Source organism: Crocodylus siamensis, chromosome 1, assembly GCF_052110815.1.
Source record: "Crocodylus siamensis isolate JL-2025a chromosome 1, ASM5211081v1, whole genome shotgun sequence".
Taxonomy (NCBI): Eukaryota; Metazoa; Chordata; order Crocodylia; family Crocodylidae; genus Crocodylus; species Crocodylus siamensis.
This window is the reverse complement of record NC_143395.1, coordinates 175225863-175248258: the sequence shown is the minus strand read 5'-3', so window position 1 is coordinate 175248258 and position 22396 is coordinate 175225863. Positions and strand designations below refer to the sequence as shown.

Genomic DNA, 22396 nt, shown 5'->3' with positions numbered 1-22396 from the left:
TCTGAGGGCATCAACCGACTCCAAACACCTCTTCACAATCATGTTAGGCCTTAACCTACCTCAAAAATCTTTTGGAAACCAAAACATTTTCTTGCAACAAATCTGCGTTGCTGTGATTTCATTTCTATTTGTCAGATGATCTGCGGGAAAACTCATAAATGCCATGTAGCACAGCAACGCTGAATTTACATCAAGCCACAGTATGAAAAAGAATCTCCGTTGTTTACGATTAGCATGCAATGTTAAAGCATGTACTGTAACCTCTGCACCTTGCAGCCATTTGCAATGCATTTCTACAGCGTTTCCAAGTTACGTAATCCTCTTCTGAGATGAACATCTGTCTACTGCTTTTAACAACAGACAGTAAGTAAGAGTCCTTTGGCTTTCCATTAAAAGCAGAATTCATTAGAAACCTCTGCCCTATAATTTTTACATGCACACATGTCTGAGATACAACTCCCAGAGGAAGATGTTGGTGGACTTTCTGGTTTGGGGACTATTAACAACATACTTATGAAACAAAACGGAATTAGATATCTCATGTTTGCAGATGAAAAGGCATGTGCCTAATTAGCAATTCACAGATCATGTTTAGGATAGACTATATGCTTGAGCCCACACATATGGATAATACATAATTCTGTACCGTTATTGGGAGTAAAATACATTTTACTAAAGAACAATTACCTAACACACAGAAGACTTTATTATCAGCCAAGTGTGTGCTCTGTAATGATCTCCTGCTCTTATTTTTATGAAAACAAAAACTGAGAGGACATTAAGTTATCTAGATTTCCAGTTACATTATTTCAGGATTAAAAGGCAACTCAGTAATGCCAAATCTTTCACAGGACCTTTAAAAAAACACCACCACACAAATGCAGCCTCTAGACTGTGCTGTGATTTACTATATGCCTGTTTAAATGTACTGTTCCTCTTGAACACTGTAGGTCCTTTTACATCAATTTTTTTCTAAAGGAAACACAGTGGGGCATTCAGCATATCTAGGGAAACTGGTTAATATTAGTTTGGCTACAGTAGTTTTCCTTCACAAAGGACACTCTCAGCTCAAGATAGCCTAGTTCCAGCAGCAACTGTACGAGGTCCTTTGTTTTAATATAGATTCTCTCTGCCATTATGACCTTAGATTCTACATCAAAAGTCACAAGCATGACTGATCCTCATCCATCTTGTGTTCCCTCGTCTGAAAGAAACAGACTTCTGCTATGAACATCTTCAACAAGCACTGGACATTTTTGATTGTTCAGATGGGCCATTTTCATCTACACTAAGTATGTATTCTGGGAAGCAAAAGGGCATAAGGAGAAAGAAATCATATTGGACACTCAGGCTAACTACATTCTCATCATCTCCCTCTCTCCCCCCCCCCACCATATGGTCAACAATCCATTTAAACTGGGGAGAACAGAAAGGCACTTCAAACTACTTGCACTCATGCCAGTGGATGGAGCACAGTGTGTCCTCTGGACTTTTGTATTCACTTTTCCTGTTTTGGTCTTGACATAACAAATCCAGAACTGTATAACAATAAAGGGTTAGCAGTAATGTGGTGTAATCCACAGATTTCTAATTCTTTCCATTAATGACCTTTAGCCCAACTTTGACAGTGCTAACAAAAAAATGTATATAGGAGACTACCTTTTCATCCATACACCCATTTAGTAACCTCTGAAGACAGTAAATCAGTCAGATTGAAGGATGACACTAAAACAAGAAGCGCTACCTTGTGTGGGAGCCACACAAGTTAAATTCTGACTCCACTGTATCTGAAGTACAAAGCGGCTTCTGGTCCACCCTCTTACCCAGTTCTTTTCTTTCCTCCTGCTTCTACAACTTAAGAGAAACCAGTTCCTACTACTTTGCTTAATAACTTTCTTAATGCTGTTTATTCAATGCGGAGATCGCTCATTTTTCATGTGGGGAAAAACAGGTCATTCCCATACACTGACACTGAATAACTGATATTTGATACTTTCACATCAACTTGAACAGGAACAAAAAAAAGCCTGAAGAGATGGTAGTAATTAAATAGCCTTTCACTGAGTTGGCTCCAATCAGCATCAAGAAAAAAGGTTCCGCTTCTTCATACTTTCAGCTCTATTTCCAATACATTTTATTAAACACAATATGATGTGCTGCTCTAACAGACAGAATGGCAGGTGAGCACAGCAAACAGTTAAAGTGAGCTATGCTGCAAATCTGTAATTTCTTCTCCTCTCACCCCTTCTAAGGTTTTCAGTTTATGCTGATTCCAATTACGTTCACGGCATACATTTAAAAGGCAAAAGAAAAGCTGAAGGAAGAAAGGAAAAAAAAAAAAGAAGTTAGTGAGGACCACACAGATTTAAGACAGAAATTAGTTAAGAAAACGCTTCTTGCGTTGGCTCTTTACGATGACCTCCAACTGGATACAGTCTGTCAGGAGCTCACTCCAAGTCAGTCAGAAAGCAGGGCAGGGTATCACCTTAGAGCAATGGTTCTCAACTTTTTTTATACTCAAGACCCCCCCACCATAACTTTTGTGAATTGAGCAGCATGCCATTCCAAGAACTAATGTTTATTACAGTACTTATCTCCTTGCAGAGAGGCCATGGAGAGCCTATGCCTGTCCTTATTTGCTTATTTCCTCACACCTGGAGCCTGAGCCTCCCCTTATCTGCTTATCTCCTCACACTTCCTGCTACCCCTTCAAAGAATCTTGAAGGTACCGGAGGCATGAGCTGTTTGCTGCCTATTTCCTCAGATACAACCAGACTTACAGAAAGAAAGGTTTAAAAGAAAGGGACAAACAGGTGGAGCTGCAAACTAAAGCAAAAAGTGGGTTGGTTGCTCAAAAGACTCTTCCCCCTGCCTTCTGCCTGACTTCGGGTTAACAGGGCTAAGCGTCTCTCCATTCCAAGTCAGTGGCAAAACTGCAATCGGATGGAGTAGGACTAGGATGATAAACCTATTTAAAACAGAAACCCGCTTCCCCGCTTGTCTGCTTCTGGATCCTCTACTACATTTAGCCAAAATATATACAGGCATACCTCGTTTTATTGCGCTTCACTTTATTACGCTTCGCAGATATTGCGTTTTTTTACAAATTGAAGGTTTGTGGCAACCCTGCCTCGAGCAAGTCTATCGGCACCATTTTTCCAACAGCATTTGCTCACTTCACATTTTTTAGCAATAAAGTATTTTTTTAATTAAGGTATGTACATTGTTCTTTTAGACATAATGCTATTGCACACTTAATAGACTACAGTATAGTGTAAACATAACTTTTATATGCACTGGGAAACCAAAAAATTCGTGCGAGTCGCTTTATTGCGGTGGTCTGGAACCGAACCCGCAATATCTCCGAGGTATGCCTGTATATATATATCACAATATAAAAATGCGAAGGGCTCACTCTGAAGCTAGTGCAAGTCTGCATGAAATCAGTCAGTTTCAAGCCGACATGGTTAAAAGCAAACATTGCAAATGTAAAACCAACTGAGCCTTTTATGAGAAGTCTGAAACAGAAGCTCTGACAGGTGTGAAGTTTCCCAAGTTCTCCCAATGCTACACTGACTCTTGCATCTAACAATTTTAGCTAGCATTTTAGGCCAGGGGTATCAAACTCATCAGGATGAGGCCCACAGATGGGCCCCACACATCAAATCTAGTGTGCAGGGCCAGTCTGGTGTGGCTGCTTCATGGAGCGCTCCCAATTAGCCCTGCACTCCATATGCAGTGCACATCCCACATCAGTCTCTCATACCATATGCAGCACACAAAAGCTGGGCTCGTGCACACTGCCAGTTCAAAGCATGTCACGCGCAGTGTGTAATCTGGTATGAGACCCATGGGCAGCACCACAGGCTAGATGATAAGGCTCCATGGGAAGGATCTGGCCCATGAGTCATCTCTTTAACACCCCTGATTTAGGCTATTTCCCTGCAGAAACATCCCTCTAACATGCTTGTATTACATTTTTAAACTGCCTCCCACATCTGCATAGGTTCCAAGAACCAAAAGTACCACCTACCCAGCTTTCTCTTGATTACCTGTTTGATGAAGTTATGTACACACACTACAAAATCCTGCAGCACTGAAACCTGTGCAGGCAGAGCCATTTACATTTAATATCAAATCAACACAAGAGGTAGTTCCTAGCCAAATATTTATTTTCATATTAAATTAAATAAAAGCTTCCCCTTCTTAATGTATATGAAGCTGCCATGCCAGCTCCAGTCTGACATAATGTAGTGCCCCAGAATCTAGATACCTTGCTACAGTATTTCAGGTAAAGACTTCCAGGGTATTATGTAAATACTATGGTATAATCTGAATATGGCAACTGCACTTTTCTGGAAAAAAGCCTAAACTGTAAGGAAGTTTTAATCTACTTTGTACCACTGTGCTTCTCTGCCTCAAGTTTTCATCACAACTCTGCAAAGAACTGACAAGAGGAGACACAAGGATGCAAAATTGGCTTAAATTTGGCCAGTTAATTTTAGGAACAGACAGGGACTAAACACAAGCCCCAGCAGGTGCTTTGCTTTAAAGTCAGTTTTAATGGAGAAGTTGGATGCCCTAATTACAACCCAGAGCACGTCATTTCCTCTGACTTAAATCCCCAAATTAGATAATCCTGTCACTTAGTTGAGTGTTTTTAAAGCCTTTTCTTTTAACAGTTGCATACATAGACATATTTTCAATGAATATCTAAACACAGGATGCTTTCAAGAATATTCAATTGCCATCTTCTTAGCCTTCCAAAACAGCAATATAAAAACAAGCCTAGGATCTGAATGTGCTTTGCAGAACTATTTTTAACAGAAGGAACAGAATCAAAATCTTCATAGAAATAAATACCCCAAACATATCATTAAGGAAAATTCAATGAATTAGCAAACATTTCCTTTCCTTTAGTGGTATAACTTGTGTTAGCCTGTCCCCAGCATATATTAGGAGTAAAGGGGCTGCAAAGGGCTGAGTACCAGGCAGAGTTTGACCTAAAGAACATGAATAGATTTGCAATTCAAATTGGTTCGAAGTAAAAAAAAAAAGAAAAGGGGGGAAAAATGTAAAATTGAGTGACATTTTATCTGAAATTAAATTTAACTTCCTTTGCCTCACTTCTAGTAGCAATTAGCATAACAAGGAAAGCTAGTAGCTAAGTTAAAATAGGGTGTCCATTACTAATCACTGGCTATAGCTATGCAGATCATGAAATTCTCCAGAACTGAAGCTCTGCACCAACAAAAACATCTCTCTCTACCAAATTCTAAGAGGGCAAACCCTGAGCAGACTCTTAACTCCCCAGTGGGTCCTGGCCGTAGACAAATGCAGGGATTCCATTGTGCCAGGTCAAACTGCCCTCCACAACTCTCACAAGTGCAGTTTCCACAGGGATTCCCCACCTATGTTCATGGAAGACTGGAGGAATGAGGCCAGTGCATCTCATCTATTGAACTTCTTAGACATAAAGGGCCATGGGGGGGGGGGGGGGGGGGGGGGGGGGGGGGGGGGGGGGGTGAGGATTCCTGACAGCAGTGCTGTGTGCAGCCTCATAGCTTGGCTGGGTTCACATCTGAATATAATGCGTAACCACACCATCAAAGACAATTTCCTTCAATTACTTAAAGATGGAGAACTGCATTTGCTTTTTTCCCCTGCCAAACTCAAATCCCAGATGCCAAACCTGTCTAATCTAGGCTGGTGCACACCTAAGTAGGGCTGAGGGGCTTTGGTCTCGAGGCAAGGCTTGCTGCAGAGAACATGCATCACAATCAGAAGATCATTTTCATTTTTTAGCTTTGGTAGAGCTGCTTCATCAGGTTCCCTCTTAATACGATGCTTACTGTGAGCAACTCAACTGATACGTTACTACCATATTTCACTTGTACTCCTGCTCACTAAACACATTCACTCACTCAAACTCCTTCCCTATTAAAATAAATCCTTACAAAAAGTTATAAGTTAAATCCAAAATAAAGCTCCTCTGTTGGTCTGATTCTTGGTCATCCTCCCTACAGAACTGGTATTGAAAGACTGAGTGTAAAGAGGAAACCATCATATTCCACCTCGAGGCTTCGGAAACTCTCATCCTAGAGCAGTGTTTCTCAACTTGTGGGTCACAAGAATATATGAAACAGTCGCAAGCAAACTTTAAAAATGGATCAAACTTTTAAAAACAGATTCTCTGTAAAAGGACAAAAAGATGGGAAACTGGCTGCAAGAGTTCCAGCTTGGAGGGAGTAAGGGGCAATGGGTGGGGATTGTCCATTGATATTTACAAATAGGTCTTGGTACAAAAAAAAGTTAAGAACCACTGTCCTAGAGGACATTTGAGCACAACCACTTAACTATAAAGCAGAGATAAGGACTGAGCTCAATTCCTTTGAAGTCCATAAAGAGTGAGGGGAGGCTGCCTTGTGGGTGTTAGGTCAAGCCTGGTATCTTGGAAACTAAGCTGTTTCTGAAAGCCCCTGAAAAATATACAAGTAAAAATGAAGCCCCTAACTTGACAGTCTGATGATGAAGTATAAAAGAGAGAAAATCTGTCGATTAATCAAAGCTGCTCCGACACGCTTTAACAGCATGTTGAAGCAGCCTCACTGCATGTGTATAAGCACCCTAGAGGTGTGAATCTACCCTGACTACTATCTATCTTCTACACCCCGACTACTGTCCATCTTCCACACTCCCATCAAGCATATCAATGAATCCCACAAGGTTAGAACAAGAAAGACAATAAGCTCCTTTACTAGTAATAGCACATTTTTATTTGCCTCTCAACCAATTTCTTATATGAACTGCAATACCTTAATTGGGTTAAATAGGAATACGTTTCCTGCAGGACCCTGCCTGAGGCCTGTCTTCGTTTGTGGTCAGTTCTTTCACTACCTTAGGGTTCCCATTTAATGCATAACTGACCATAAAGAACAGATCCACCATATTTAAGACTAGCAAAACTAGTGATATTATTTCTCACTTACAAACTGACCCTTACAGACACTTAAAAAAAAAAAAAAGTAGTAAGGAACTTGAGCAACAAACTTCTTCAGTCTCTAAACATGCACTGCTATTCCCAATGGCAGGCTGATGAGTGATGATGACCTTGAAGAACAAAGTTTTCTGAGTCTACAGATGATGACCAAACTTTCCCACTTTCAGTTTTCTTAATGTGCATCTGCATTTTAATGCTACTTGTACTATTAGTGCCAGTTTGACATAGTTTCTTTCCTTATGCCTCTGCTGCCTGAGGACTCTATTCACAAGCATGGATAGGGTTAAGTGCCCTCACCTCACAACCATCAGCATCCCATAACAACTTCTTCATGAGAGGTAGAAGAGCTTCTTGGGTGGGATGTTACCACAGATTGAATGTACCCTTGTTATCTACAGATATGGCATCTAATCATCTAAACAACCTTGAAACACAATGAGAAGCATCTAAAAATCTCTCAGCCTCATAGTCAAGTTTATCAGTAGAATTGCTTTGAGCTTACCATTGAGACGCTTGTTTACATTTTAAATAGCTGATTAGAAGGGCATGTAGTCATCATTTGGGGTTTGAATCAGTACTCATCTTAGGGGCAGGCTCAGGTTGCCACCTTGCTCTTTTGCTCTTCTCCAGTTCCATCACCACGGCCTCCTCTACTTTCCATGAGGCAAGATCAAAACACAGTCATCCTCATCACTGAATTTACCCACATCTTGGTAGGTAAACACAGAGCCTGGGCACTTGCTCTACATTTTGAGTACCTCTTACAGGGGATGCGACACAATTCTTCAGAACTGAATGGCATCTAGCAAAACTGGATGTGGACACCCAAAAATGGAAACCTTCTAGATCATGGAAAACAGCGGCATGGTTCTGGATCAGAGGAAGGTCAAAGGAAGTTAAGTTATTCTGTTCTGTCTCTGTTATGTGAGCAGATGCATCTCAAGAGAAGTATCACTTCTGTTATCTATTTGGTAACCCATAGCATAGCAGAGGGAACACCCAAAACAAGAAGAGCAATAAGATTTGAGTGATACTTCTCTCTTGCGACTGCAAGATTAGCAAGGTACGGCCATGGTCATTATTATTTGCTTTTGAGCATTCTGTAATGGGAAAGGGCAAACATCATGAAAGCGTAAAATTACAAAAACTGTCATTATTGGGCTCATTACAGGCAGTCCTGAACTTCCATTTCCACACTAAGCAGCTACCAGCACACATCACTTTGACCAAAAAGTATATTATTTTGAGACACTTTGGAGGGTAAGAATCACTTTAACATTTTAAACCAGTCGCCAAGTGAACTTTCAGAATGTTTCTCAATGTGAGGCATTAACCCCATTGTGTCAGCCCAGCCAAACCACCCCTTCACATCACATGGCACTGGGTGTTGCTGCCTGGAACTTTATGCAGTATTTAGTGCATAATACAAGACATTTCCTGTGCTTACACCCCACCCCACAAGATGGTCAGCACTATTTATCAAATCAAATCCCCCCCAGCATTGTGAATAAACAGCCTTTGTTATGAGCATCTGCTGCCAAGCCCCTTCCTCCACTTACTAACAAATTCCTTGGTTTTTATCTGTTCATTCTTTGGAGGAAATTGCAGCACACTCAAGGAGCCTTGTGACAGTGAATTGTATTCTAAAGTCAACACACACAATGCACTCCTTCCAGGGGAAAATGCACTTTCCAGGCTGACTGCTGCAATCTGCTTCAACCTGATGTAAACAAACTGATCATGGATTCCTCAACTGGCCAAACTGACAGCGATAAAATCTGCATTGTTAGACTTCTAGCTAATCCACGGGAAGAGAAATGAACCAACATTTATTTCCCCATCACCCCCACATCACAACTTCACCTTGTTCTTCTGAAAGTAACTATTGCAGATCTGACAGATGCCTCAACTAAAGGTTTTAAGGTATTCCCTTCCTTGTAAACTTGGAGCCTGGATTTTTCCGGCCCTGCTAAAGGAATGTCTAGTTACTAGCGTTTAAAATGTTGTCACTTTATCTCTTTGGATCCAGAGCCCAGTCATTACTGTGAGCCAGTTTACTAGATAAACAAACTTGATGAATGAAAGAATGTGCTTTCCCCTCTCACCCTTGCCCTTTATCCCAACAAATACAAACATTCCCCCTCTCAGCCAAGGCTCTTCCCCCTCTGACAGGAACCACGAGACCACACTTGTGGCACAAATTAAACTAAGAAACGTGTACAGCAAAGCTGAACTTCAGTGCACTTAGGCAGCTCAGGGATCATTTACTGAAATTGCATGGATTTGCAAAAGGAAGAGGTTTGAGTGGTGAATCCCTTTCGATTTTCAGACCAAAGAGTCTGCATGGTTCATTCATTCCTGAACCATGCTTTACACACAGCGCCTAGCTCTATGCCATGAGAGAGGGAGAGAGAAATACAAGCCTGCTTCTCTTCTACTACACTGGTGATACCCTTGATTTGTGCTCAAAATATAAAGGCCTGTTCCCTGTGACAAACAGACTACTTCTAAAAACAAATGCCTGTTTCCTGTTTTCACACAAAGAATTAAATCAACATGAAAAGACACGCTCCCAACCCCCAAGTGCTATCAGAGACACACTGCAAACAACAGAAAGGTCCCAGTAGGTGTTTTCTCCTAACACAGCTCCCACAGATTTGCCACCCCCCACACCTTGGAAGGGACTTTCGGGATTGGAAAATGACAGGTTACACCTCTCCCCACGAGGCCCTGTGAGGAGGAACGGGAAGGCACTTCTCCAGGTTAAAACCCCATAGGTTCCCAGCTGTAATTTGCAAGGGGGAGGGGGGGCTTCAAACAAAGCAACAACAAAAGCCCACTCCCCTCCCCCCGATCTTCCTATTGTTCTACAGCCGGGGGGGAGGGAATCCTTTCTGGCCTGCGATGTGCAAGACCAGAGCAGGCAGTAGTCCCACTTCACACAGCCCCTGCACCCTTTCCCCTCCCAGCCGGCGTGTTTGGAGGCCGCGCAGCTTAGCAACCCCGCCAGCCTCTTACCTTGCAGCTGCTTGAACCTCCCTTCCAGCTGGTTGTAGTTGTAGGGCACCTGCGCGGCGTAGCCGGGAGACAGCGGCCCGGGCATGCCGCCTGCTTTCTGCACTTCCATCTACAAGCCGAGCCACGAGGGCGGCATCCAGCCCCGCCGGGCCCGCACACCTGCCCCTGCGCCTGTACCCAGCGCCGCGCCCGGGCTGCAAGGAGGCAGCGTGGAGCCCCGCGCACACCCCCGGGCTGGCAGCACGCGCTGCAGCCACTGCCTGCAGGGCCTCGCCTCCTGATGTCACGGCATTAGCATAGGCGCGGGGCGGCCGGGAGCGGCGGCTGCACCACGGGAGGGCGGGGAGCCGCCCAGAGGCCCGGCCCTTCCCTTCCCTTCCCGCCCTCGGGCTGGGCGCGCCAGGCAGGCGGGAGCGGGGCGCTGCCGAGGGCCGGGGGGAGCCGCCGCCGCCGCCGCCCGCCCCGGGCTGCTGGAATTACAGCTCTTTGTTAAGCGCCTCATGTCACCGCCAGGGCTCGGGTTACTCCGGCCCGGAGAGCAGAGCGCTTCTCCCGCCTCGCACAAGCCCTTGGTGCCCCGAGCAGCCGGCTAGTCGGGCTAATAAAGGATCCCGCATCAACCCCGAGAACCTCCTCCATGCCTGTGCCCTTACTAGGGTGGCCAGGCCTCCAGGACTGGAGATCCATCTCCAGGAGGCTGGTAAGAAGCATCCGGGAGAGAAATGATAAGGCAATTTGTTAAAATAAATATATGTTGCATCTGGTTTATACAATAGGCCAGGAAGTTTTACAACATTGGCAATGCGTAGGGGGTGCACCCCCTGAAACAAGCACCGCCAACAATGCTGGCGGCACCTATGGGCAGTTGCCCCTCACCATCCCTCCCCTCCCCCACTGCCAGCAGTGCCTGCAGGGGTCCCCACTCACCACCCTCTCCCTCCCCCCCATTACATCTGTGGGTGGTCACTGACTGCCAGTCAGCACTCACCCTCCACCCTCACCACCACCAACATGACTGCAACCACCTGTAGGAGCTCCCCACTGGCCACCATCACCTGCAAGCAGTCACCGTGCCCCACCCCAGCCTCTGGGGGCACAGGTTATTCATGATTTAAAATATATATTTTTTAATTTTCCGTATTCCAAACCAAATGAGCCAAAACAAATTCCAAATCCAGGAGTCAGTCCAGAACCATAAGTGGCCCTACTACCACCAAACATCCTCCCGCCCCCATCTGGGGCTTCAGATGTTCCCAAAACCTTTGGCAGGTATCCTACCTGCAGCCCCACGCCCAGAGGCTTGCGGTTTGGATGCCCCATGTTTTGCTTGCCCTCAACCATAAGGCCCCTGGGGCAAGCCAAGGAGAAGTCTCCCCTTTCCATAAAGTCCAGCAGCTAAGCGGGAGGTTATTATCTTAGCAGGTACTATCCCCGTGCCAGGAAAGCAGTCTTCCCCAGTGTGGCTAGGAAGACTGCCTTCATGGTCACGGTGTTTCCCTTGCCACATAAGCATAGATTACATTTGATCTGAGCCTTCAAGAGGCTGAGAAGCAATTTAAAATGTAATAGTCATGTGCATTTGCCTTCCTGACAAAGTCTATGCACCATAATCCATAACCATTATACACAAGTACATGGGCATGTTCACGTTGTGTGTTGCAAGCAGTTGGACATTCCAAAAACCTCCCAGAATAGATTCAAACAGAGTTGGCACTCCTAGTGCTTACACCAACATGGCTACAATCACCACTCCTTCAGTGTTTAGCACTGGGCCTTCCACATACAGGCTTACCAGGGCTGGGGGCGAGTGAAACCCCTTGTAAAAACACCCCAGAAGCACCAAGCCACATTGAAATCCCTGGCAGAAACACCCCTGAAGCAACAAACCCTCTCCATTCCGTCTATTCATTCCTTTCCTTGAAGGTCTCCTCTGCATTTTGCAATGGGAGGTCCCTTCTCCCAGCTGCCTGCTTATATACTGAGAGACTAATTGTTCTCCATAGCGTATGCACCTGAAGTGCAACAGAAGCACTTCCTATTTTTCACATCAAGCCAGGGGTGTCTTGTTGCCTGGTTTGGAGCCTCTGGACACTGCCAGAATATAAGTGACAGAACAAGGAGGAATGGTCTCAAGTTGCAGGAAGGGGAGTTGAGATTGGATATTAGGAAAAATTCTCTCATTAGGAGTGGTGAAGCACTGGAACAGGTCACCCAGAGAGGTGGTAGGATCTACATCATTGGAGGTGTTTGAGGCCCGGCTTGATAAAGACCCTGGCTGGGATGATCTAGTTGGGGATGGTCCTGCTTTGAGCAAGGGGTGGGACTAGATCAGTGTTTCTCAACTGGTGAGTCGCGACCCAAAAGTGGATCACAAGAATATTTGAAAGGGTTACAAGGAAGTCCCAGAAAAACCTGCAAAAGCATGGGATTCCCCTTGCAGGCTGGCAGCATTCCAGCCTGCAAGCACTACTTTTGGAGGCAGGCATACATGCATCTGTGTGCACAACTGCACATAGCCAGCATACAGGCAATGCCAGGGCATGGGAGCAGCCCCAGCCGCTGGACGCAGGGAAGCCTTTGGGGAGCAGAAGATGAAAGTCTAGGGGACTGTCTGGACAGGGTGTGTCTGTCTGTGTCTGTGCTGAGGACAGAGGCCAGACACTGGGCAGAGGCTGGGCAAGGGGAGTAGTGAGGAGAAGGCACCTGGCCCTTCAGTGGGGGCAGTTCTTCACAGTGGGCAGCTGCGTGCTGGGGCAGGTGGCACAGGGCTGGTGCCCATACACACAGGGACCCACACTCACTGCTCACACTGGCCCAAGCAGGATGGGAGCAGCTGGAGGCCCCATCTGGCAGGGCTGGGGGAGAAGCAGGGGACTGCGGATTGGGAGTGAGGGACACCAGCATGGTCTGGGAGGGCTGGCAGGGTAACTTGCGGGTGAGGGGCACCAGCAGAGCCAGGGGACTGTGGCTTGGGGGTAAGGGGCACCAACAGGGGACTTTGGGTCAGGCGCTGGCAGGGCCAGGGGGGTATGGGTTGAGACAAGCCATCAATTTTGGCAAATGGGTCCCAGAACAAAAAAGTTTGAGAAGCACTGGACTACATGACCTCCTGAGCTCCCTTCTAACTCTCCCTCATTTTCTATTATTCTATAAGTGAATAACAATAAACATGGAAGAAAGAGCATTTCTCAAAGCCCAATGATCATGGATAGTATTAGATATGGTGTATCAGCTTTCCTTCAGCAGCAGTCTTCTCACGGCCATCACCTCTCTCTACTAGAAAGTTGCAGCCCTCAGTTCCAATGCCAAATTCCCCACAGGCATTCCCATGTTTCCCTGTTTTTAAAAAATAATGCTGATGATGTTCACTCAAGCATTTTTTTTTAATTTCTTGCCTTTCCAAATTCCTTTCCCTCCTCCTCTCACACCCATCCCTTGTTTAGCATTTTGAAATGTTGCCTTTGTTTTGCTTCTGCCGTTTTACAAGTTTTTAGTCATGCAGTAAATGCGAGAACACATTCTGTAGGAGAAAACCCACCTACTCCCACAGACTTTGTGAAGCCCTAGTTCTCCTCCCAATCAGCCATAACAGATGCACCTGTGAACAAATGCCCAGTGGTCTGATCCTGAACAGTGCTATATACCCACAGACTTCCACAGGAGCGATGTTCATCAGCCCCTTGCAAGAAAACCTCAAAGTGAGGTTTCCAAAAGCACCCACATTAGTCCAACTGAAAGTTCATGTGCTCCCCAGGTCCTGGCTACATTTAAAAGTTTCACTGACAGTTTTCTGGCATAGTCAAACTGGCAAAGTGCTTTTAGATTAGGCACTGTTACAGCAGTAATACATCAAACTACTGATCTAAGTAGAGCTTATTTTGGCAAAGCAAAATATAAAGGCAGATATAGATGATCTTGTATTGGAGTAACTGAACCTACAGCAGAGGTTATACTGCTATTGCAGGGCTGAGCAGTTATCTGGGCTGGAGGGCCACTTAAGCAGTTTCGGTGAGCTGCTGCAAGCTTACTGGTCCTACCCAGCCCCAAGCCATCCACCCTGTACCCACCACTGAGGGCACTGGACCCCCGTGGGCAGGATAGGATACGGCCACAAGTGGGTAAGGAACACCATCCAGGAGCTGGATGGGTTGTCAGGGCTGGGGTCACAGGGTGGTAACAGTGTGGGTGTAGCTCAGGACACACCCATGATCTGCTCCCCACTCTGCCCTTGACCCAAGCCCTGTGCTATCCACACTATGCAATCCCATGCCCAGCTTGCCTGTCCTGCTCCGTGAGCAGGTGGATGCTACTTCCCACCTACCCACACCCCCATCCCATCTGCCTGGCCAAGCATGCCCTGCCCACATGGGTCCTGGGCTGGTCTCCATGCAAGCCTCAGTGCTTTTAAATATCTTGCCCTTTGCCTTCTGAGAACCATGTACGCTTGTAGCACCACATACTAGATTTGAATGGGATTAATCAATGTCTATAAATAAGTAAGTGTTAGGTATGTAAACTAATATAAGTATAAAGAATTTTGGGTTTAGGGAATAAACTGCCCGTGAGGGCTAGGAAAGTCTATTTATCTAACCTGAAGTATTGCATGAATGAAGGTTTACATATTCATGCAATGGGGCTATAGCAACAGTGCCAGGAAAGCTGCATCTTCTTCAAAAGCTCTGGGACGCTGCTGGAGGAAGGACACCATAACTTGACAGAGCAATGCTCTGCTACCACTAAGACCAATACTGCATTCCTGCTAAAACCTTTGCCTGAGCTGTACAGCCAGCCAGCCACATCTGAAATGTACACAAAGCTGTATGAAATGCACACAGTGTAGTGGCAACCATCTGATCTCACGTGCAGGGAAGGAGGAGAAATGAAAGTGTGTATTCCACAGGAGAAGAATTAACGATAACAAAGTGTGAAATCACAAGATGGGTTGGGGCTGTGAAATCTGTAACTAGAGCTGATCTTTCCCGAAGTTCAAGGAGGTCTGTTCCCACTATACGTGTACAGGCCTGTCTTCACCTCAACTATTTTTTTTTTCTTACAGTTTTTCCTTCTACAATAATTTACCTGTTGGCTGCAAAGTCTGACCAATACATTACACTTTCACAAAAACCTTTCCCACAGTCTAAAAGCAAATGCGTACACCCCTGGGCCTATCAACTCAATTATAGCCCCACCTTTGACAAACAGGTGTTGCTATGCAAACCTAGACTGCTATACCAAAGTTCAATACTGATAAGAGAACAGGGACATATTTAAAAATGAAGACAATTACTTGAGTAATACTGTTGAAACCAGAAACAATTAGAAACAAAAGTGCAAATGTAAATTCCTGATTGTCTCCTGTGGGGCTCAGTTCTGAGTTTGTTAAATTTCACCTGAATTTCATCCCTGGAATACCCCCGAGGTTGTAGTGGATGAAACATTCTTGTCTCATGGGTCCTGGTTAGTGATTAGAATGTGATAATGTCTGCAGTATACTAAATAAGTTGCTAAATCATCATCTGTGAAGAGCCCTTATGGCCTATATTTTTCCCCAGTGGTGGTAATGATATTGTGTTAATGTAAATGCCTTATGTATTGATTTTTTTTTTGTTCTCCTGTTCAGGGTATTTATCTTTCTGTAAACTTCTTGGGGGGGAAAAAAAAATTAAAGTCTTTCATAGTAAGATGCGTTTTCCAGGCCAAAACAATCTAGATTTCACTGAATTTGGTTTCATAACATGCCCTTCACTGCTACCTCAAGGTAGCTAAAAACCCAGGACAAAGGATGCAATATTCCAAGTGCTCAGCTACTGGGTTTCAGGTAGGTCAGACTGTGAAAAGGAAACAGGTGTTCCCTAATGAAGATGTACTCTAGCTTCCCTTTACAAGTCAAGGTCCGGATCTCAGTCTATCCAACACCAGATAAGGTGAAATTGCCTAAAAAAGCAGAAATTGCAGCAGATATAGAGCAATACACGTTCTACGGTACCTCTTCCTAAGCACCAACTCAAGGAGGGGTCTGCTGGAAGTGGAAGGAGGCCTGTAGTTCTAAACAGTTTGTTTCATTAAGTTAATATGTGAATGTGTTATGGAAAAATACACTAGTACTTTCTGGAGGACTAACTGGACTTCATTTACTTAAAATTTTGCCCTCACTCCTCTTGCCATGCAAGTTGCCAGGTGGGCAGTCTGGTAAGTCTTTGAGTGATGTACATGATAGATTAATAAACATATTAGCTGTTTGGATGGCACTGATCACTGGGTGCCACTGAGTCAGCTGCGGAAGTATTATTTATGCTCCACTAGGTTCAATGCATATATATATATTTACAGGCTCCATTTAGCACTTCAGTGATAAAGCAACAGAAAGTGAGAAGCAAATGTATTCTGTCTGTATTTCTGAGGCTCTATACCAGATGGAGCAAGATTTCTCACAACTGGAAATTGTGCCAGTTCCCAATTTTGCTCTAGTAATAGAAACCCTAATACATTAATTTGCTCTTGACTCCAAAATTAGCTAGTCTAGTACTTGTTTACTGCTGTTATATGGCAATACACTGAATCCACCACAAGGCTAGCATGTGCACCAAGCCTTTGGATTGCTTCTCATTTTCAGATTTTTCAACAGTTGTTCATTTTAACTGAACAAAAATTCTTAGCAATACTAATTCTGTGGTATATTATAGAGGGGAACTAATAACTTCACAATTAATGTTAAAAACAACTTCTGAGTACAGGCCCAGTTTTAACGCAAAATCAAATCCAACTGAGCTGAAATTCTGCATATCAGAGCTCATCACGATTTGAGGTTTTTGTGCGATATGTGGAGCAAATGGCATGTTGAGTTTCAGATGCAACAGGTTTCTTAAATGACAACTTCATTTCTTTACAGATCCTCCTTACAATCTTCCAGGCAGCATCCTTCATAAACAAATCGACCCACACTTAAAATTTCATTTCCCCTTTTCACAAGCAGTAATAACTTGGGCATCTTCATTGTTCTTAAAGGTACTAAGTAAACATGGGGGATTATCCACTTAGCCACACATATATATGCAGCATGGATCAGTTTGGATGTACACTGTAAACTGCACACGGCCCAACTGAAGCTTTACAAAACCTCATGATGGACAGAACAGTTGTCACCCCATGCTGATGACAAAGGGGTAGAAATGACAGAGACAGGAAGCTATCCAGAACACAAGTTCCAGACCTACATAGCTTTCATGACATGCCACTGTTCCAGTGTAAGGTCTGTAAAGAATCCGGTCCCGAAATAAATCTTAAACTTTAAAAAAATATAAGGAAATTCCCAGTGCTACCTCCGAGTTATGGTTGAAGAAATGTCTCATTTCCTTCACCCAAAAAATAAAAAACCCTTTACGGGAACAGCTGATGTTCTTTCCATAAAAGTAGAAAAAATTAATATTCCAAATTAAGTTTCTATTTCAAGTTTTTCTTCACAAACTACCCACAAAGCTGCATGCATGATTAATATTACTCAAACTATTGTAACTCTGCCCCATTTGTGCCAGCTTCAAAACAACCAGAAATTCTATGCCAACTGTTAAGGATCTGAATAAAATGTTAATATTTTGGTGGTCACTAATGAGATTAACTAGTATGAGGGACACCTAAGGGTTCAGAAAAATGATCTAGTTCTCCCATCTTTAAAAAGTATGTACAGGTTTCCTTCGATTTATGCTGTACATATGTTCCCAGAGAACAGTACATAAATCAAATTTGCATAAAGTGAACCCACTTTACAATGCATCAAATAGGGATAGGTTCCCATGGCGGTGAGGGATGGAGGGAGGGAGGCTGGGACTACAGAAGGGGTGGGGGGAGGGGTGCTACTCCCAGGGATACACAAGGCAGCAAAGCAGAGGAAACAGAGCAGCGCTCGCTCCAGCCACGGCTGCAGCGACCCCAAGAGCGGCTGGTGCCAGCTGCCTGCAGCCACTGGGCTGCTCCGTGCTCCGCCTGTCCCCACTCACCGCTGCACCATCCCTGGTGCAGACAGCTGGTGTCAGCTGCTCCTGGGGCTGGGGTGAGTGGGGCCACGGCCCTTTGCCCTCCCTCCATAGACTTACCTGCTTGGGCAGGAAGGCATCTATGCTGATAGCATAAGAGTGAATTTACCTCGCATATAACAAATTATGGGTCTAAACATGCTCACCAAATAAGCGCAAATTCACATATAAAGAACTCACATACGTCGAGGGAAACCTGTACTCAGTTTCAATTGCATTATTCAAGAACACCGCTAATGCATAAGGCACCCCTAGCTATTCTAAAACCATAAAACATACGCATTTTTTCTCCCCTCATCCTGTGAAATAAACCAGTAAAATCATAAGTTAGTAAAAGGCAATTACCATTGTAGAGGGGAGCAGTATGCAAGCTAGAGCTTACAGTAATTACAGATTTCTAGTTAATCATCATCCCTGTCTTTCCTTTCCACTCATGTTTGCCCTTGTAAATTCCCTCCTTGCTACCTACTTAGCTAGGTAATGATAACAAGGGTGATTTGTTAATTTAAAATGCCATGCCAGTCACATAACAGTTCCTACTCTCCCTAAAAGGGTAAAGATTTAACCTATTTAGCATAACAGCAACAAACCATTGCATCTGGGCCAGATTTGATCCCACTGACTTTATGGGTATTACTTCAGGTTTAAACCAGTGTAACCAAGAGTAGAAGCTAGCTGCATACATTCTAAAGTAGTAGATGTTTTGGCCAAAGTAATAATTTTTGGAATGCAATATCTAAAAAATAACTATGCATCTTATATTTTAAACTATTTGTAGCATTAAAACTTTAACTCTCGAGCTGCCTGCTTTTTATAAAAAAAAAAAATTTTGTATCATAGGCAAGGCAGCAGGAACAGAAGAAAATCAGATGCGTACCATCTTAAAATCAGTGCACTGACTTAATTCCCTCTCTCTCCTTCTGCAGGTAACAGTAGTAAGATACTATAACCAACAAATTCATTTCACAGCAAACATGTCATTTTCATAAATATCTATCATATGAAAACAAAATAAATACAAATGCATATTTGTCCATTCAGCTCCAAGGTTAGTATTTAGGCTTAAAATACATATTATTTTTTTATTTAGAATCATTCTCCTAGCAACTAATCCTCACCTACTTTGCTTTACATCAAAATCTGAAGGGTTTTTTTTTATTCTGTGACTGGTCCTACACCACTGAAGTCAGTATATGTTTCTTGTAAGAGTTAAGCTAATTTTCCTGTGTATTTTTCTAGGAAAACATTACATGGCAGACGAATGCTGGTTCATTGAGAAGTCTTGCTATACAGTACTTCTACTTGCTTACAATTCTCTGTTTGTCCTAATAATGCTATTGTAAATAGATGTTTTTAAATCATCTGAAGACGCAAGGATTTGATTTTTGTTGAGATACGCTTTCTTCTTTTCTCTTTTCTTCACATTTATCATTTATAAAACTAATTATATTTCTAGTCCCTGGTTGTGCTACTTTTATTACAACCGAGAAGCATTTGTCTTTCTTTACTTGTCTATGGTACTTGCTAGTTGCAGCCCAGTCTAAGACTCCTAGGCTTGCCATACACATTTTGATTAAGTAAGAACAATAAAACTCAGCCATCTCTGTGCTTCTTGCCTTATTTGCCCTGGTTTCTTTAGTAGAAATTCAACTCTGACCAATCTGCAGTTGAACCCATTCCTGCAAAAACACCCCATGTTAGTGTTCAATGTTAAGTATGTATGTATTTACTTTTAAAATGTAAGTCCTTGTGTGTCCTTTGAAGGTCCCTACACTTGTCTATTCTCACGAATGTTGGCATTTGCAATTGGGAAATCCAAGGATCTAAAATGCACCACTTCTGTTTTCCCAAAAGTCATCCTGCCATTTGCTTTGGTATCACTCTATATCTATGCTGGTACCCCTAAAACTTCACCATGAGCGTCAGACACACACTTTACCCTGTACACTCAAAATGACCATGCAAACTTTAGAGATGAAGTCCAGGCCAGTCACACAAAGCTCTTGCAAACCTTTTGACAAATCTAACCTATCAGCTTCCTAGAGAAATCAGGACAGTTCTGCCAGATTTTAGGTTTTGCATTGTTAAGAGTTTATGAAGCTCCAAATGTTGGTGGAGAGTTGAGGTTATCATTGTAGCAGCACCTTCTCAGCACTGGCAGTAGTGGAAGACATGCTGGAATGGCTGTTAGGTATGTAAACCCACTGATGGGTTAAAAAACACATGGTCAGTAATCCTACTGAAATCCCATCATGCTTTTATGAACTACATCACATTCACTCTGTCTATGCAGGCAAAGAAACACATCTAGAGAGTTACTAGCACTCTACACTTTCATGTAAGTTCAGCTTGTAGACAAACCAGAGTTCTGTGGGGCTGCTTTATTTACCACCTTTTGATAAGCAATCCCAGGCAAATGCAACCTTAGTGAAACACCATTAAAATTCCGGAAGTTACATCAGGCATAAATTTGGTTTACTGTTTATTCAAGCTGCTTGAAAACTCAAGACATCGATACCCTGTCCCCATCCTCCCACAAAGAACCCTTCCCCCAAACATAAGAATTCTCCTTTTTTCTCCTGTGGAATTTTGGAATGAGAATGCTTCATGCAACTCTGAATTATCTGCAGGAAAAATGTGAAATTGATTTAGATTTTTGAGAGCTAGAAAAAAATGGAAATTTTTGTAAATCCAATTAAATGAATGCTGAGGGTGAATCCAACTAAACTGAGGGTGAACCCAACTAAATGAATGCTGTGTGGTTTTGGATGGGGGGGGGGGAGGAAAGTGGTCAACCTTTTCCCAGTAGCAACTGTTTTCTGAGATTTCCTTAATTTTTGAACCATTACAGAGCAATGAAATTACAGCATTTTAATTCTTCCTTCTGTTGTTCTGTGAATGTTAGAAGCTGCAGAAGGTTTGAAACTGCTGCCCTATGCCATTTTCCCCTTCCATTGCAATGCAAAGCAAGCCACAGTTTGAACCTTAGGGATTATATAAAACACAACAGTTTTACTCTTTCGCAACTGAATTCCAAATATCCACAGTTCCCACAGAGGCCAGGAAAAGATGCACACTGCTGTATCATAACTACATGCTTCAGGCATAGGAGTCAGCTTCAGTTTCTACCTGCTCCTGTATAAAATGGAAACTAGCTGGAGAGGGTGGGAACACAGAAGTGAAAGATGTTATTTCTTCCAGCCTCTCCCTCCTATCCACTCCTATTCAGTGTATACAGAGTATATTGTGCTTACTGTTTGACATACATTACACTTCCTGATGATTACCAGCCAGTGCTCAGCAAGAAACAATATGTGCCTTCATGTTTAGCCAGTGACCAGGGACACTTGGAATTACAGGAGCTCTGGGCCTACATACCAAAATATTTAAAATGGGTACTATGCAGCTCTTCTGCCAAAGCTCTGGCAGAAACTACAGTGCAGGCTGCACTGACCCTACAGTATACTCAAAATGAAATACTGGAGAAAAGGGAGAAATCAGGTAGGGAAAAAATCATTTTGTTGGAGGTTGTTTAGTCCCAAATGCAGCAACTGCCACTGGAAAGGATGGTTTTAATGCCAACATAAATTAAACTTCCATTTCCTTATTTTCTAAAACCTTCTTCTCTGTCTGTAATTTGAGAACTGTCTATCATTCCAATAATATCTAGTGATGTGCTAGAAGTGCTGTAGCAATTAGATAGCCCAAATTTACCTGTAAAACTTTGCAAGTGGGTAACTGCATATAGGTATGGGTATGTGTGCCTGCATGTGTACAAATCTCAGCCTTAATTTTTCTTCCCCAGTGGATTGCTCTTAACTCTTCCTTCTAAGAGCTCCTCTGTTTCAGCCTCTATCTGCATCTTAAAAAACAACTTCAACCCTTCTTGCATCCTGGATGGAGGTTAAAGCAGTCACCTGCTAATATGCACCAGCAGCAACTGCATCTTTATGGTTCCAACACCCACACTTGGATTACCCAATGGAGAAGTTCTGCATTCTTATGAGGGGGCCTATAGAACTACCTCTATGCTACAGATGGATTTTCACCATCTGCTCTATTTCTCCCATCTTCATTCCTACTCCCACACTCCTTTTACTTCATCAGCTTCATCTCCTCCACCCCTCTTCTCAGGGCAACCTAGGCTTACATGCATCCACGCTACTACCTCACAGGAGTTAAATTTGTGGTTTCAAGGGGTGCTTTAGTCACTAATCCTTCCCCACTAGAAAAGCTCTGAGGTTAGTAGACATTAAGAAACATTTAAAAAAAACCCTGTATTGAATTTCATTTTGCAATATATTCTGGTGGATGCTATTTATACAATAAGGAGTGCTTCTATGCAGTA

At 43.4% G+C, this 22396-nt stretch overlaps 1 protein-coding gene across 2 annotated transcripts in view; it reads right to left on the bottom strand.

Moving 5' to 3' along the window:
• Nucleotides 1-22396, bottom strand: part of SPTBN1 (spectrin beta, non-erythrocytic 1) — a 192877-nt gene that overhangs the window by 99833 nt on the left and 70648 nt on the right. Inside the window, exon 1 of one of the 2 annotated variants that reach the window (XM_090049511.1) lies at nucleotides 10019-10269. The exons of the other annotated variant lie outside the window; for it this stretch is intronic. Coding sequence (XP_089905637.1) covers nucleotides 10019-10127 — 109 coding nt within the window. The 5' untranslated portion in view covers nucleotides 10128-10269. Of the gene's footprint in view, nucleotides 1-10018; nucleotides 10270-22396 lie in introns of those variants that run through there. 2 annotated transcript variants of the gene reach the window in all.